Below are 17,130 nucleotides of genomic sequence, written 5' to 3'. Positions count from 1 at the left end.
TCCCCAGGCCTTTTAGCTTTCATGTTATAAAGGCATTTATGTGCCATCTTTCAGCTTTAGAAAGAGCCCCCAAAGTAGCATTTGATCATTCAGTGGTGGTGCTTGGCTGAAGGTAAGGCTTCCAGCAGCAGAATAAGGAGCAAAGCAATTTCCCTTCCTCTCTCCAAATCTGCTCTGGAAAGTCCCCAGCCCTCCATACTAACTTAGGAGGGATGTGCAGGGGAGGAGATGCTGCTTCCCTCCCTATTCTGTTGACAGACTCCTTACGGTCCGCTGAGCAACACTCCTCAACACAATCCTAAAGGTAAAGGTACCCCTGACTGTTAGGTCCATTCGCAGACGACTCTGGGGTTGCGACTCTATAGGCCGAGGGAGCCAGCGTTTGTCCACAGACAGCTTCCAGATCATGTGGCCAGCATGACTAAGCCGCTTCTGGCAAACCAGAGCAGCGCACGGAAACGCCATTTACCTTCCCACCAGAGCAGTAGCTATTTATATACTTGCACTTAGTGCTTTCGAACTGCTAGGTTGACAGGAGCTGGGACCGAACAACGGGAGCTCACCCCGTCGCGGGGATTCAAACCGCCAACCTTCTGATCCGCAAGCCCAAGGCTCAGTGGTTTAGACCACAGCGCCACCTGCGTCCCTTCAACACAATCCTGAAGCTTTTTAAATCTGTGATTGGGTTTTTTATCTGCTGCTGAGAATTTATTTTACATTGCTGCTTTCTTCGCCTCTAAGCAGTTAAATACATCTGGTGTGTTTTTGTTAGGCATGTTCGGAGCAGTAATGCTGAAGGGTAGTGTAGCAACTCTGTGAAATAAACCACCCCCTGTAAAATATACGAAGCAAACCAGTTTTCCAAGGGTCGGGCCTTGCTGTCCTTGATAGGCATGAATGATACAAGGCCTCCAGTTTCTCTCAACAGATAAGGATTTATTGTAAAGCTGTGATCGTACAAATCCATATGTAAAACAATTCTTAGTAAATCGGGATCTTGAAGACATTTTCTCTTGGGTAAGAGGCATTTATACTGTACTGCAACTTCAAGAAGTACAGTTTTACAAACACAACTTTTAGTGGGAAGAGGCCTTTTAAAAAAAATGACTGAATAAAGTGCTTGTAATGTTAGATTGCCTTTCATGCACCAAAAAGCACCACACCAATACTGAATTTGTTGTAAGAGCAGGATGAAAGCTATCTCTCGACCTCTCCCATAAGGCACGCTTAAGGACAGCAGGCCTAAATTAGCTTTCCTTTTCTCACAGGTGTGTACAATCCTGTCCATGCTGTTCCATGTTGCTGGGGTCTAATCACTTATTATTTTCATTGCTCTGTGGAGCTTAAGGCTGCAGTCTTAATTATGTTCACGTATCATTACTGAAATCTCAGGATGTTTCAAGGCAGCAGGTTATTTAGATTAGTGTGGCAGGTTCATGCAACCAGTGTAGTCGGGATGATTTTATGAGGAGATGGGAAATTACTTCATAGAAGTTAGAACTTGCTGAAGTCCTTATGGAAGGAAACTGCTATTTTTTTCCCCTTCTGTCAATAACTTATTAAGGTGGTTGAAGTGGAGATGTAGTCTTTGGGGCCTCTTAAAACATTTTAAAACATTGATATTTCATAGTCTGTATAGGAAAGGGTACACAATATATTAAGAATCAAGTGTCAAATACCGTGTCAACAAATTCATACAATTAAGGTGAATGTGTTTAAATACATTTTTCCTCTATATTATCTGTCTTCTCTGGAATATCTGGAAGTAAGCTGATCCCAACCACAGGGACGACACTGAGATCAACCTGAAGGACTCCCCTGAAAAAGAAGCAGGTAGTCATTAAAATCTAGACTTCAGAAATTCAAGGTTTTTCTTACCAGTTGTCATGCCCAGTTTAACAGTGTTGTTTCAGCTTCAGAACTGAAAACTGTACAACAAAAACAAGTTTACTTCAACAGATATGTAAGCATGGTAAGCTAAGACTGTTAAAAAAAAGTTTGTCTTCTGCGTTTATAGTGCCTATTAGGAAGAGCAACTGTTCAAAACAGCTGCACCTGAAATATAGAAGAATGGTTTTAAAAGGGTCAATATATTATAATATTTTAGGAGAACTACATTTGTGGAACTGGACTATGCTCACAAAAATTTAAGCAGGGAAAGAAAACAGTAGTCAGAAATAAGCTCCTTTTTTTCTGAAGTAACAGTTTGGTTCTACAGAATGAAATGTAGAAAGGCATTTACCTGGGTTCACATGAGGGGCAAAACACTTTTAAGACTTTGATGATTAAAGCTGCTCCAACAACTCCAACAACAATGACCAACATTAGATCAAAGAACACTGGAAAGGACTGCAGCCAGAACCTGCAGAGCTCTTTTCTCAAGTATTCCACCCACTGGCACATCACCTGCAAATGCAACAATACTGCCAGTTAAATACCCATCACTGATGCCCACTAAACACAGAAGGTGGTATATCTGTTTCAAATCTCAGACCATAGATCCTCTTCGGAAGCCCAACTGCTCCAATTTAAATGATCTTTTTAGCTCTCAACCACTATTTATTTACTGATAAGTAAACAGTGATTAAGACTAGCGGTGGCTGATCAGAGTGGTGGCTCTAGCCCTGCCCTCTATCCAAAAGTGGCCAGTTTAGAGGTGAAGTTTGCAAGCCTGGTGGCAGCAGCTTTTTCCTCTTCTATGCCTGCAGCACATGATATATATGCTGTATCTACACAGATACTTAGATCTTAAGATAAGTGAACAAAAAGAAGATCATGGAAGGAAAGTTTCCCTTCCCCTCTTCCACCCCCACAGTTGCCCGAAGCTTCTCAAATTCCTTCTGTACTTGCCTCATAAACTTACACTTGTTTTGGCCGATTTTTTTTTGTTTCCCTCCTTTGTTCAAAAAGGATACTAACTCGCCTTTGACAGCTTCCTTGACGTTGCTATTTAACCACACTGCCGTTCTCTTGGACTCGTTTGCACCTGTACATTTTTATCTGACTCTGTTATAATTATTGGGTGATACTGGAACAGCTTTTGATCTAGCAGTGGGGTCTGTTTATATAAGAGAAGGAGAAGTCATTTGTGCCAATTTACTTCTCTCTATAACCCCGCCATGTCCCTCAAAAATCTGTTCCAGAGACTTGGGAGACCATTGGTGACAGTGTGGAATATAGCTCTGGGGACTGCAGCAGTAAGCAGAATTTTTTTAACTTCCTTTGTAACTAACCTCTCATTTTTAGACACTTCCTCTTCTGAAATTGAATGCCACGTTACTGCACTTTCTGGGCAAGCTTACAATGATTATGAAATGCTGAATTTGAGACACAAGTATTTATTGTATCTAGAAATTTGTCTTTTTGTTATGGCCTGATATTTACCCAAAGTGAGGATAATTTAAGTTGTCCATTATTACAATAGTTTCATCTTTGGCTGCCTACCCGGCTTGTCTGTCTGAAAATCATCATCAGAGTTTTGGTCAGGAGCATAATAACATGTTCATAATATATTATTTTGGAGGCCTGGTATTTCTGTGATGGGATTTCTTCTTTTATTATTTTTAATTTATTATATGTAATGTCCTCTTTTATGCAGATAGGTAGCCGTGTTGGTCTGCCATAGTCAAAATAAAAAAAAATCCTTCCAGTAGCACCTTTAAGACCAACTAAGTTAGTTCTTGGTATGAGCTTTCGTGTGTATCTGAAGAAGTGTGCTTGCACACGAAAGCTCATACCAAGAACTAACTTAGTTGGTCTTAAAGGTGCTACTGGAAGGATTTTTTTTTCTCTTTTATGCAGACTAACACCACTCCAAGTGGGGCCTCTGGAATTTTTATACCCAGGAGTAGGAAATAGATTATCACCATAATGCTTCTGATATTTTAACTATGTTTTAAGTATATGCTTTTCTTTAATTCCAGGAACTTTTAATTTGCTTATCTTGGATCTGAAACTTCTAGAATTAGCATACAAATACCAATACATTTTAGCTCAAGGTATACATGTCTTTTTTTGCGCATGATTTTGACTATAATACATTTGGTTATTAGTTTGGTTTCATGTTTTCTTTTTCATGTTTAAATTAACTTTTCTATTTTGTGTTCAGTTACAGGGCAAGAAACATTCATCTCCTTGATGAACATCACATATGTTCAATCATCTTGTAGAGCAGGAGGAAGACCATGCCCACAGGCCATGCTCCCAACCAGTAGAAGTTCAGCTGAATGTGTAAAAAAAGACACCTGTGCTCTCATATCCCAGGAGGAAAGGAGCTGAGAACACACAAGCTTGGCCTCGGGCATTGTGAATTCTCATCTCTGAAACATGCATGTACGCCCAGCTCTTGGCCTTCCCTACCATTGGGGTTTTGGGTTGAAGTCCCTTCTGCAATCAGAATAACTCTATGATATTTTTTGGAAAGGGTAGGGAGCAGTTTCCTCTGTCCCAGCAGTACTCTGCCCTGCTGTCTTGTCCCCTACATAATTTAGGCTCCTGGAATGTCTCACGAGAATGCCCCACCCTACAATAGTGGTGTAACAGTAACAGAAAAGACCTTATAAGAGGATGGAGGCTCTGTTCTGAGAGGAGTCTCTGGCAACTTGCCAGGCATTGTCTCTTCGTCCACTGTAGTTTCTACTTGTCTTAGAAGGTAGTGACTGGTTGTTTGTAGTGGGCTTTCAATATCTATTTTTTAAAAAGAAAAGAAAGAGTTTAGCTTAACAAGTAGATGCCTCCCCACCTCCATAGATAATTCCAGGGGAAAGCAAGCAAGCAAAATAACAAAGTAAGGCTACATTTTGAGAATATCCAAATATACTTGTGCATTTTGTTTCACAATACAACATACTAAAAAGAATGACAAACAAACAAATTTGACCTGCCTTTAAAATTGAGGAGTCAATTTTTGGCCATTTCCCATAAGACTTGAAAGACTTCTTAGCTGGCATTTGGCTGATTCACTAGTCTGGGGATTGTTTTATCATTATTTGATGCTTTCATCTTACCAAGTTGTTCTTAAATGATGCACACCACTTAGAACATCGGAAAAGCAGCCTATAGACATTTTAAAATCAATCAACTTAAAATAGATTGGATGTTCTCCCTTTCGGTGTATGGATACTGAAAAGTAATACAGGAAAGCTTAAATGAAAAGACAAAAATTATGGCAACACTTTCTGTAATGAAGAAGCCAAACCGGTTTGTCAGAGATCAACATCACTGCATACCTTTTCCTGCAATGTTTGGAAGTGTGAACAAGATATCATTGTCTCTGGGGATGGAATACAGCATGCTTTCCTTCAAAGGAACAGTGTAATTTGAGTGCCTAAGGACTCTTAAGTCCTTTACCAAGATGTCTATTTCAGTCACTTCATCTTGCTGAACCTGCAAAAGAGAAATATAACTATTTATGAGTAATCCTCTTGAAACCGGAGCAGTAGGTGCTTTTTTGAAATGGTGAAAATAAAAAGGCAGATGTATAAAAGATAAACAGAATGCCAAGATGAAAAGTCTGTTTGATTTAGGAACATAGGAAGCTGCCTTATACTGAGCCAGACCAATGGTCCATCTAGCGCAGTACTGTCAACACTGACCAGGCAGGAGCCATTCCCAGCCCAAACTGGAGATGCTGGGGACTGAACCTCATACCTTTTCAAGCAATGCAGATGCTCTACCAGTGAGCCATGGTTCTTCCTCGTTAAATAAAGATTCCACTCACTGTAGCCCTTTTCGTAGTCTCACTAAAGAGATATTAAGGTGAAGGGCAGAATGTGATATCGACTCTCTTTTAAAGAGCAACCCTGTTGAATTGTCTCTTGAAATTTGAAGGTTCATTATTGTTCCACAATATGTGTATTTCTTTAAGGGCCAGAGCAAATAACGTGACCTAGTTTTACAGCTGTGAAGCAGTATAGCAAGTGCTGTTAAATTGTGGTGATTAAGCTGTGTCAGCAATTGGGTATAGTATATAAAGAGCAGCACCTAGCTCTCTCAGTACCGTGGTGGTTGGGTTATGCTTATTTATATATTTAATGTAAAAGGAGTTTTTGTTTTTGTTATTAAAACCTAGTTAAAGTTATTTTGTGTTCCTTGCAATGTGTGGTCTTCCCAGCAAGCTTTCTGCAGCGCAACTAATCTGCAAATAGCCAACAAACCCATGCTCCTAATCTTTCATTAAAACATTACCAGGAAATGGGGCCTACCCACTACAACATAAACATGCTGAACATCTTCTCTCTAGAATGAGGGCCAATGTGGGGAAGTATGAAAAAGCAGCAGTGTCATGTGGTATGGGAATGCTGTTTTGTTTTAAAGTAATTGAAGAAGAGAATTGCGAATAATTCTGTGCCAAATATTAATTCCTGTATGAGCTGTCAGTTTCATCTGATGATCTCAATGCTAGTATTTCGTGCATCTGGCTATTAGAACTATCCACAGAACAGCATCTGTTAGCTGTGGCCTAAATGATGAAGAAAGGAGCTGCCTCTGTTTGACTGGATGGGAGGGAATGAATGAATGGCTTGCTCCTTCCCCCTCCCTTCCAAACGATGCTCCCATACTTGGACATGACTGACCATGAACACATCAATTCCTGGAAAGTTCTGCCTCCTGAGTTCCAAAATCTTGGGATGGAAGGAAGCTGCCCCTTCATTCCAATCCAAACACAGGACCCTCTACCACCACGACTGCACTCAGATAAGGAAGGAAGATCCCCCAGACTTAAATAATGGCACCGTTTTATTTTCAGTTCTGTGAAACTGGAAAAATATATAGTGTAAGTTGCCTTATACAGAGTCAGATTATTTGTCCATCCAGATCAGTATTGTTTACAGCTATCATGGTGCCCGTCAGATCATAGCTGTCAACTTTTCCCTTTTCTTGCAAGGAATCCTATTTGGAATAAGGGAATTTCCCTTTAAAAAAGGGAAACGTTGACAGCTATGCGTCAGATGTTGTTGGGCTCCAGCATGGCCAATGGTCAGGAAAGTTGGAAGTTATAGCCCATAGAGTAGCATGTTAACTGCTTGGTCGACACTGACTGGAAGCAGCTCTTCAGAGCTGCTGACACCAGTGTTTCTCCGGCCAACCTGGACTGCACCCATCTCCCTAAAATGTTTCTGCCTCTGTGTGGATTTGAACCAGTAACGTCCTGAGCTTTTCTATGGTTATGTTAACATACAGCCCCACAAAGTTCCCTTTTCTGATCACTCATAACAATGAAGTTGCCCTTTCAGTTGCCACCAAGTGTCGGGCTGATTTTCACAGGGGCTTTTTACCAAGGCCTCAAGGTGTTTCCCCACCCCCACCCCCAAGCTGTCACTATAAAAGTGTAGGATTTTTGTTCTAATATGCCACATTCTGAACTCAATGCAGAACAGAATTTGTCATTCTGCTGTGGAGTCTTCATGCCACTTGTTGCTTGCAACAGTGTGGTGCAATTTACAAAAGTCCATGGGGATAAAAATGAGACAGGCATCTTGTGAATCACATTGCCTGGAATAGTATGGTAATGAGAAATCTTTAATAAATGATGTGTAAACTCTACCAAGTGTGATTAATAGGAAGTAAATGACTCTGAATCAGTAGAACTTGTTTCCAAAGTGTCTGTTGCTGTTATTTCAGCTTCAGTAATTGTACTTAATATCCTGACTGGTTCTCCCTTAAAAGGGAAGAGAAAGATCAGGCATACGTATTTTGAAGTATTTTTACCCTACTCTTCAGCTGAAAAAATGCATTTAAACAAACTAATGGCTGCATTTATCACACTCAGAAATAAGCAGCAGACTGAATGTAGTGCATAAAACAATGGGAGTGCTAAAAATATCACACCACAGACTTACTGGACAACAATTCCCCATTATGCATAGAATGCAACTGGATGGGGAAAGTTCTCTAACACTGGAATTCAGAAAACAAAACTTTCTAAACAAATCACCAATCTATTAACTCTTTAGGAGGAGATGGGATGCCATGAGTGCTCACTGAATAAGTCTTGGCACCAAAATTAGAGCACTGTCATATATTAATTACAGAACTGGTTTGTTGATTTTCCTGTCCTTTTGTCACTAGTAATTCAGAACATACTACCTGATGCCAACACTGACATGATGAGTTGTGAGGGGGGGGGGGTCCAATCTGACTGTAAAGTGCTAAACCCTAACAATTTAGAGACATGTCAATGAAGAGGAATGTAGCAGGATGCCGTTTGTTGATGTAAGTTTTATTGTTCAGCCGTCTGCCAGGCTTTCAGGTGCCCAAGCTGCAATGCTGATCAAGAATTATATATTCACACTGACACTTCTGTTGAAATTTAGATTTGAGCATTGGAGTTGAAGCAAACAAATTCCTAGTAGTTCACTTCACACTTAGTTCATTTCACATTTCTTAGCATATGGCATAAAACAATTAGAGCACTAAACACAATACAACACAGAATTACTGTCAACAGTACTGTACTGTACACAGTTGTACACAATACTCAACTGGGTGTGGCAAGTTATCTCATGCTGAAAATTTAAAAACACCATACATTTTAAGCAAATCACCAGGCTACCAGAACTATTTGAGAGGAAGAGTTTTGTCACTTCTTTAGAACTCAGAACCATTTTTCTTTGAAAGCCCTGTTTCTTCTTGTTGCCACACACATTTAGTAAGAGAGATTCTCTTTTGACAGTTTCTTGATTAGAATGATTAATTTCTGCAGTACAGGAGTGGATTTTACAATAAGATCAGACTACAGTTGAAAAGAGCGATGTACTAGAAATTCTGTTAACAGGTATTAGGTCAATATCCTTATGTGACAGCAGCAAGGCTGGCTCTGTATCCAATGAGTCCCAGTCCAGATGAGCCCTGTCTTCTCCCTGTCCCTGGAAAGCCCTGTTTGGTGATAATATACAGTATATATTGTTGTGGTGTTATGGTTTCTTTTTAAATCCTATTTGTTTTGTGGTTTTTAGTTCTTTTACTTATGTATATTTTAAGAGATATTTATTGTTGCTTATGTGGGGTGGTTGTTGTTGTTGCTGCTGCTGTTTAGTTTTAAATGTGGAATTTGTATTGCATTTTTTTAGATGGATTCCTTTAGTAAACAGCTTAGATGTTTTTGTTTAAATACGGAGCAGAATATACTTAAAGTAAATAAATAATGTACTTGGGGTCCACTGCCCAAAGAGGACATATAATAGCACAAACATCGGACACCGTTATGATATGGTGGCCCAGGGCATATCATACAACTAAACTACCCATTCACAGTGGAACCAAGTGCTCCAATGAATTTAAAAACTGGCCAACAAATACAATAATTTAAAGTGGTATGACCTACCCGCTTGCCATCAATTTCTGTCACTTCCTCTTGAACGACAATCAATCGCAAGTTGGATCTGGATGCCATCGGCCATTCGTGGACCATAATGCGAACGCTGACAATTCCTAATCGCTCCTCTTCCTGTAGTGTTTCAGAGTTACTACTCTCCACTATCAATGAAGAACTGTGTGTCATATAGTGGTTATATAGAGAGATATGATCTCTAAAAACAAGGTACACATAAATGGGTGATCGGTGCATTGCAGATTAGATTTGGCTCCTCACTGCACGGGAACAGAACTGCTTGCTGGATTCAAAGCAGCTTTCAAAAGAAGTGATCATGGGCCAAGAGAGTACAAAGGTTTCCCTGAATGCAAACAAGAATACTTTTTAATCATCTGTGTATTGGTTTTCCCAAAGAACAAGTGGAAACACAAGCAGCCTCCTTCATTCCATAGGGTTCCCAAGAACTGAGTTCAGCACTGCATTCCTATTAAAGCTGGAGCTTGTGAAAATTGGTGGCAGAGAAAGGGGAGCAGGAATAGTGTTCAGATAAGTGCACACATCACATGTCTAGGTAAAGGTAAAAAGGTAAAGTACCCCTGGACGGTTAAGTCCAGTCCAAGGCGACTATAGGGTTGCGGCGCTCATCTCGCTTTCAGGCCAAGGGAACTGGCATTTGTCCATGGACAGCTTTCCTGGTCATGTGGCCAGCATGACTAAACCGCTTCTGGTGCAACAGGACACCGTGATGGAAACCAGAGCGCACGGAAACGCCGTTTACCTTCCCGCTACAGCTGTACCTATTTATCTACTTGCACTGGCGTGCTTTCGAACTGCTAGATTGGCAGGAGCTGGGGCAGAGCAACAGGAGCTCACCCCGTCATGGGGATTCGAACTACTGACCTTCCGATCGGCAAGCCCAAGAGTCTCAGTGGTTTAGACCACAGCACCACCCGTGTGTACCATGTCTACCAAGACCAATCTCCCCACGACTTTTTGGCACAAAAATGAAGGAAAGCAAATGATAGGACACTTACATCCAAACTCCCTGCCCCAGGGGCAAGTACGATATCCTTGCTCCTATGGACATTTACGTTAGGGAAGGAGCGGCTGTCTTGCTGGCTTTGCACATGCATGCGTCCAACCCTGTTGGTAATATGTAGGCAGCTTCTATCCACAACACACAAGTCAAATCAGTCTTTGGAGTTTCAGACAAAAAAAATAAGGGCTTGTTCCAAGTACCACTATTTTCTTCTGCAAGGACTGGGGTATTTAGTGTCAGTTGAGACCCCCTCCTACCCTGACCTCCCTCCATCCCTCCAGTAAGGCAAAGTGGATGTTTGAATGCATTGTGGGAAGTAATAACATGCACTCTTATTATACAACCCCAGAATTTTATATTCTTATCTTGGAAATTTAACAGAAACTCAAAGGTAAGGCTTACAGAACCAACAGCAATTAGATTTTATATTAAATCAATACAAATTTGTATTGTGATGGTTTGAGAGTTGATTGCATCTGAGTAAAGAACAGTGAGAGCTCATTTCTAAATATGTTTATTGAGACATATGCCCTGCTCAGTTCAAGAGAACCTACTTCCTTTAGAAGATCTATACTAATTTTTTTAAGCATAGGAGCACTTTTGCTGCATCCAAACCATGATGAGCCACTGCCTGGTCTCCTTAAAGGAAACCATGTTTAGTTATTAATGCATAATGTTTTAGGCTTTCAAAAGCCAATGCTTAAAACACATTAGCATGCCCTTAGTGCAAGAGCTGATCATAAAGGGTAGATGATCTCAGAACTTAACCTTGAGACCACCCATAACCAGTGCATCAAGAGACTACTCTGTGCATAAAATGTTCTTCCATGGAAAGTAATTGCTTTAGCTTCATTCATTATGTAAAATGTTGCCTGTATACCCAAATCAGGATGTTTCTGTCCAGGACAAAGCAGATTGGGGGGGACGGGACAGTATTTCCATTTTCAATAACTACATTATAAAAATTACTAGGAAATCTTTCTAATCAAATCTCTAGTTCTAGCAGAGATTGAACTTAAACTAAGAAAGTCTACAGGAGAAGAAAGTGTTTTGCAAAGATTATCTGAAAGACTCTCCCAACATTCTATTATTATTCTTTCTTTTACACAACTGTATCTGGATAGATGCCAGTTTAAGAAAGGAGACAGACAGGACTTATCAGGGTGGAGTCACATCCTTGCATTTATACTGCCTAGTCTACGGCACAAATTCTTTGCCTTTAACAAATAAATTAACTGAACAGGAACTTCGCTAACTGTTCCAGAAAGGGAAGGTTTGAACTCATTATTTTTTATGGGCAGAATATGTGAGCACTGTGGATGAGAAAGAGAGAGGGCACTCCATTTCGTATTTTATCTATTTTAAATATACCTTAACAGTGGAGATTTATTTTTAACAGTACAGATGTGTATATAGTATAGTGTTACTTATTTATTATACCATTATTCATGAGTGGTGAACTGCATGGAAGCACACAGCACATGTAAGAAATTAAACAATACTTACATATTAAAGTCTGACATTTAATCCGAGCAACTCCACTCTTCAGCGGAAAGTCATTTACATACACCTGACCATTTACATAAGTAATATTAAGGATGACCTAAAGAAAATAACAGAATCGAATATGTTAAATGTCCACATTTTGTAATACAAGGTCAAGCACAATTGTTAAGTTTATTTAATCTAAATAATCATTTTAGCAATTACCAGAATTCAGACCTTAAGAAGTTAAGGCTGCAATCATGGAACTGACATTCAACTGGTTATGGGATGCAGTTGGCACCAGAGGTCCCCCAGTACATGTTTGGAAAGCTCTGAAGGTGTAGATGTTTTGCTGGTGGTAGGGGTCAAAATGGAGTGGGCGAGGCTGAGGATCCACAGGATTCTGCATCCTCTCACCTCCATATTCCCTGGAGACACCCCAAAATGCTTTGCAAAGCTACACCAGCCATGCAGTAGGCATAAGCAATTCCCACTGATCACTATAATCTTTTAGGGGAGCAAAACAAGAAGTCACATGGTGCCATCACTTGCTACCATCAACGGTACCTGCTACTCTGTATCTATCACAGATTAGTTAGACCCTAAATACATGCTTGATTTCCACTGACTGATCACAATCACAAGATAAAAGGCTAGCTAAAGCAAGTACAGGAAGTCTGACATACCTGCCCATCCCTGTTGTTTTCCAGCATTGTAACTTTAATCTTGATGCTTTCCTGCAAGTGTAAGAGGAGGAAGAGGATTCAAAGAAAGAAACATGTTACAGATTCCTCAATATGGCATCAACTAGGTAGCTGTTTCTATTTCGAGTTCCAAAACCCTTTCCAATACCAGTTTTAATCTATCCGTGTTTCCTGTATATTCAAAAAGTAGAGTATAATTTTATAAAAACTATATAACAGACCTTTAGATTACGAAGAACTGAATACAACCAAGTTTTCAAAAGCTGTGAGATCTAGCAGTCAGTTGATCATGGTGTGGTTGGTAAAAAAAACGTATAATCTGATGAACAGGCGCCAAGTTACTTCCACTTTCTGCAGTTTATCCTGATCTGTGCCCCAGATATTGAGTAATAATAAACATTGCATTCTACAATGCACAACAGGTTCTCATCTGAGTTGCTGGAATAGGTATTTTTTTTTTTTTAAGGGACCCCTGACCATTAGGTCCAGTCGTGACCGACTCTGGGGTTGCGGCACTCATCTCGCTTTAGTGGCCGAGGGAGCCGGTGTACAGCTTCCAGATCATGTGGCCAGCATGACTAAGCCGCTTCTGGCGAACCAGAGCAGCACACGGAAACGCTGTTTACCTTCCCACCGGAGCGGTACCTGTTTATCTACTTGCACTTCATGCTTTCAAACTGCTAGGTGGGCAGGAGCAGGGACCGAGCAACGGGAGCGCACCCCACCGTGGGGATTTGAACCACCGACCTTCTGATTGGCAAGTCCTAGGCTCTGTGGTTTAACCCACAGCGCCGGAATAGGTATTACACCAGTTGTATTCCATATCCAGGTTTTCCTATATTAAAACAACTGTCAAAATGATGGTATATTAACTATATCCTTATTTGTTGTATGTTCACATTATCCTTTAGATCATGTGTGAGGAACTTTTGGCTCTCCAGATGTTGCAGTGCTACATCTCTCACCATCCCTAGACATTGGCCATGATTGCTGGGGCTAACAAGCCAAAGGTTCCCCACACCTGCTTTATATTTTAATTAAAAAAATTAAGGCAATCAACTGCTTATAAGCTATATATATGAGACCACAGTGCATGAGAGTGCCATGAATAGAGAGCACGTGCCACACTGTGACAAATGTCTAACTTATCAAAAGTTTAACCAATACTTTACTTCTGCTCTCTGCCTTACAATTAAATTAGCACCAGAGATGGAATCCAAATTACTGCTGGCATTTATATTTTCAGGAAAACAAACAAAATAAAATGCTCTTGGGGTCGTTTGCAGCTAGCAAACCTACGTTTGCATAAGCTCTCTGGAACTCCTTCATTTATTTATTGTTTATTTGGGTTTTTTTGCATTTATGTCCTATCTTTCCTCCAAGATGCTTAGGAGAATGTGCATGATTTCCCAACCACCAAGAAGAGCTGGGCGGAGTCCATACCATGATGCTGGTTTCTTAATTTTTGACCTGGCAATATATCACGAATCATGGTGTGTGGGTGTGTGTGTGCATGTGCATGCGTGCCCTATGCAAAAATCACAATGTGGGGGAAACCGTGAAGCCAGCCAATGCCTCTACCTAGGTCCATCCTTATTTCAGACATTGTGATATATTGGTATATCATGATGTTGAAAACCAGATATCACCCAGCCCTACCACCAAGCTCATTTTATCCTCACAATAATTCACTGAGGTACAGCAGTTTCAATGTACATCTTAGGTCTGAATTTTACCAAATGTATACTAGCCTGCATATGTGCTTCACATATGGTATGCTGGCTTTGTATGTATAACCTGGTTTATATTTCCTTTAACTGTCACCCCGCCCAGCACTTTCCCCCCTCCCCTCCTTTTATGCTGGCACATATTGTGAATGTTGTGATAAAACTTTAAATAATAAATAGTATAAATCAATAAAAAACAGTACTTTTCACATTGTATTATTTTCACACACACTACACGTCTCTTGGATGTCCCAGCATTTCTTGCCCTGCCAAATACACACACTGCATGACTGGGTAGAGTATTTCTTGGGTACATTTAATGACCCTTCAGTTCAAAACTCTCTATTCTGCAAAATTATGATGAAGAGGCCAGAGTTCACAATGTTCCCTTTGTGACGAATGCAAAGAATGACTAATTTCAACAGAACAAAGGGGGAGGAGTCAACTGTGGAGCATATTCTACGTAGTTTAGAAAAATTTCAAGAAATTGTGCAATAGTGGTCATGTAGGAGGATTGCACCATAAGCAAATGACTGAACAGACATTTTATTATTTTGCCTTTCAATATCTTTCTTTCTTAGTCCTTTCCTCTAACAATTTTTCAAGAAGATATATTTCTAAAAGAATTGTATTCTGAAGGTAAACTTCTACCAGCAGGTTCTAGTGGTGCAATAAGCCTTTCTGGAGGCTTTAAAATATAAGATGTAAAGATTACATGTTAAGGGTGAAAATGAGAATTTTTTGGGGAAGAGGGAAGTAGGGAAGTAGTAAAACAACTAAAGGAAGATCATTCCAGATTCATGGAATGAAAACTAGCAGTGTTTTGCCTGAAGGACAGAACTTCTGACCACTTTCCTCTTAGATATTCTCCTGTTGATTTTATAGTTCCTAGGAATCACTGAGATAGCTATAGAGGAAAACAAATCACAAAAGAACCTCAAAAATACTTCTTTTTGGCAGTCCAAACCCCTTAGCAAGTCATGAACACCTGTACTGATCAAAATCTTTTTACCCTTATGTTTATGCAAGCAGCATCTACTTCTTAGGGGTTATTAAGAAATAAGTGCATTCTTTCCATCAAAGTTTTATGATGTGTCAACTATTCCTTTGCTCTTTGTGCATTACGTACCACAAAGACACAGAGGGCGATTCTCGCATTTCCCACTGTTTCTTGCAAGTAGCCATCACCTTAGTAGTGAAGGGAATCACTACCGGAAGAGTAAATATGCACCACTCTTTTAAAGAAGAGTCCCCAGACTCTTGCACCTTCCTTTTCTAAAATAAAAAATGCTTTCAAAAAGCAAAGTTATTGACTTTTCTAGTACAGCATATTCATGTGAAACTTCAGTTCATTCATAAACGATATAAAAAAGTAGAGTGAGTGTGTGTCTTATAAATGCTCACTTGAGGTATTTACTTTGCTAGTTCTTCATAAAGTGGATCTTTCCATATACTACTCCATCACACTGAAAACCAGGGATAAAGTTAATCCAAATCTAATCATTGCTTGTTCAGATGTTTGTGATGGAGATTTTGGGTTAGCTCTCTTAGCAATTAGCTAGCTATCAGAAGTTGAATGCAGTAGCATCTTAAGTGCTTGAAAAGGACACTGTACCAAAACCACTCCTGTGCTTCAAGCTAACACAGCTATAACATGTGATTAACTTAAAGAAACTACTAGTAACACCCACAAATCACAGGATTTGTAACACCTACAAATCACTTAAACATTCCTCTTTATTTTCCACTCAAAAGCAATTTGTTTTTGTTGGACAGCTTATCATTAAAGGCTTCCGCACAGAAACTGTTGAGAATATCATGCTCTTCTCTCAACGCAGACCAGATGCATTAAAGAAAGCACTCAATCCCAAAGTTCAAATCAGACAAATAAAATCTAATCTTGGTGTTACCTAGCCCAATGGACATCCTGTATTCTCACTGCATATCCATTTGGTCCCTTGAATATGCCTGTGTGCATATATAGCAAGCACGCAGCTGACGTACTTCATACCAACATCCAAGCCACACAAGGCCCGATGCCACATCTTATGCAATTCTGCATACATATGAATATACAAATCGCTCCTTCACGGGGCTGGGGGTGGGGGAGGAAGAAACACCCCCCCCCCACACACACACCTTCAAAGTGTACAAGCCTGAGCATTTCACACAGGTGGGCACTACGGCACCATCTCGGGATGTCCACACGAAGCTCCTGCACGTCACACTCAGTCTTGCACACTCCCACGGCACCTTAGACAAGACAAACAATGCAACGCCGCCGCGCCTATCTACAGCAGCATGTCGCTTCCTTACTCCGAATTAAGAGGAAGCCGAGCACGGAAGATTAGGGGCCAACCCACTGCATTTCTTGTTTCTTGGTTTTATCGGACTCCTCCGAGGGGTCCACTTCTGCTCGCCCCTCTTCCCCACTCCCTCCGTGTACTCTCCGTCCTGGTGCCGCCAGGATAAAGATGAGGCTGCCCGGAGACCCTTCCTCTCCCTTACCTGGCTATCGAGCTGGGAGAAAGCGGCTGTCGGCTCCGGGGCGGCCAGGCAGGAGGGCAGCAGCAGCAGGAGCCCCGGGAGCAGCCGCAGGAACTCGCGTGGCCCCAGCGCCGCCTCCATCTTGGGAGCCGGGAATTAAAACAAAGTGAAACATCAACAAAGCCAGAGGAGGCGGCAGGCGGAGCAGAGGCGGGGAGGAGTCCGGCAGGGGAGGGGAGAGGAGAGGAGAGGAGGAGGAGGAGACCGCAGCAGCAGCCGCAGCAGCAGCAGCAACAACAACACAACCGGGAAAGATGCAGGATTAGGAGAGGTGCTGCTGAGGGCAGGAGAAAGGCCCTGTCAAAAAGGTTTCCC

At 40.9% G+C, this 17,130-nt stretch overlaps 1 protein-coding gene across 1 annotated transcript; it reads right to left on the bottom strand.

Moving 5' to 3' along the window:
- Positions 1-915: 915 nt before the first annotated feature.
- Positions 916-16,935, bottom strand: GINM1 (glycosylated integral membrane protein 1). Its single transcript, XM_080998588.1, has 8 exons — positions 16,777-16,935; positions 12,524-12,574; positions 11,859-11,955; positions 9,326-9,477; positions 5,229-5,385; positions 4,556-4,686; positions 2,243-2,406; positions 916-1,818 (listed from the first exon to the last, which is right to left on the bottom strand). Exons 1-8 carry the CDS (start codon positions 16,894-16,896, stop codon positions 1,716-1,718), a joined length of 975 nt encoding a protein of 324 aa, XP_080854714.1. The 5' UTR covers positions 16,897-16,935; the 3' UTR covers positions 916-1,715.
- Positions 16,936-17,130: the final 195 nt, after the last annotated feature.

Source organism: Podarcis pityusensis, assembly GCF_964106645.2.
Source record: "Podarcis pityusensis genome assembly, chromosome: 3".
In the NCBI taxonomy this organism is placed as follows: Eukaryota; Metazoa; Chordata; class Lepidosauria; order Squamata; family Lacertidae; genus Podarcis; species Podarcis pityusensis.
This window is presented reverse-complemented; position numbering and strand designations above follow the sequence as displayed.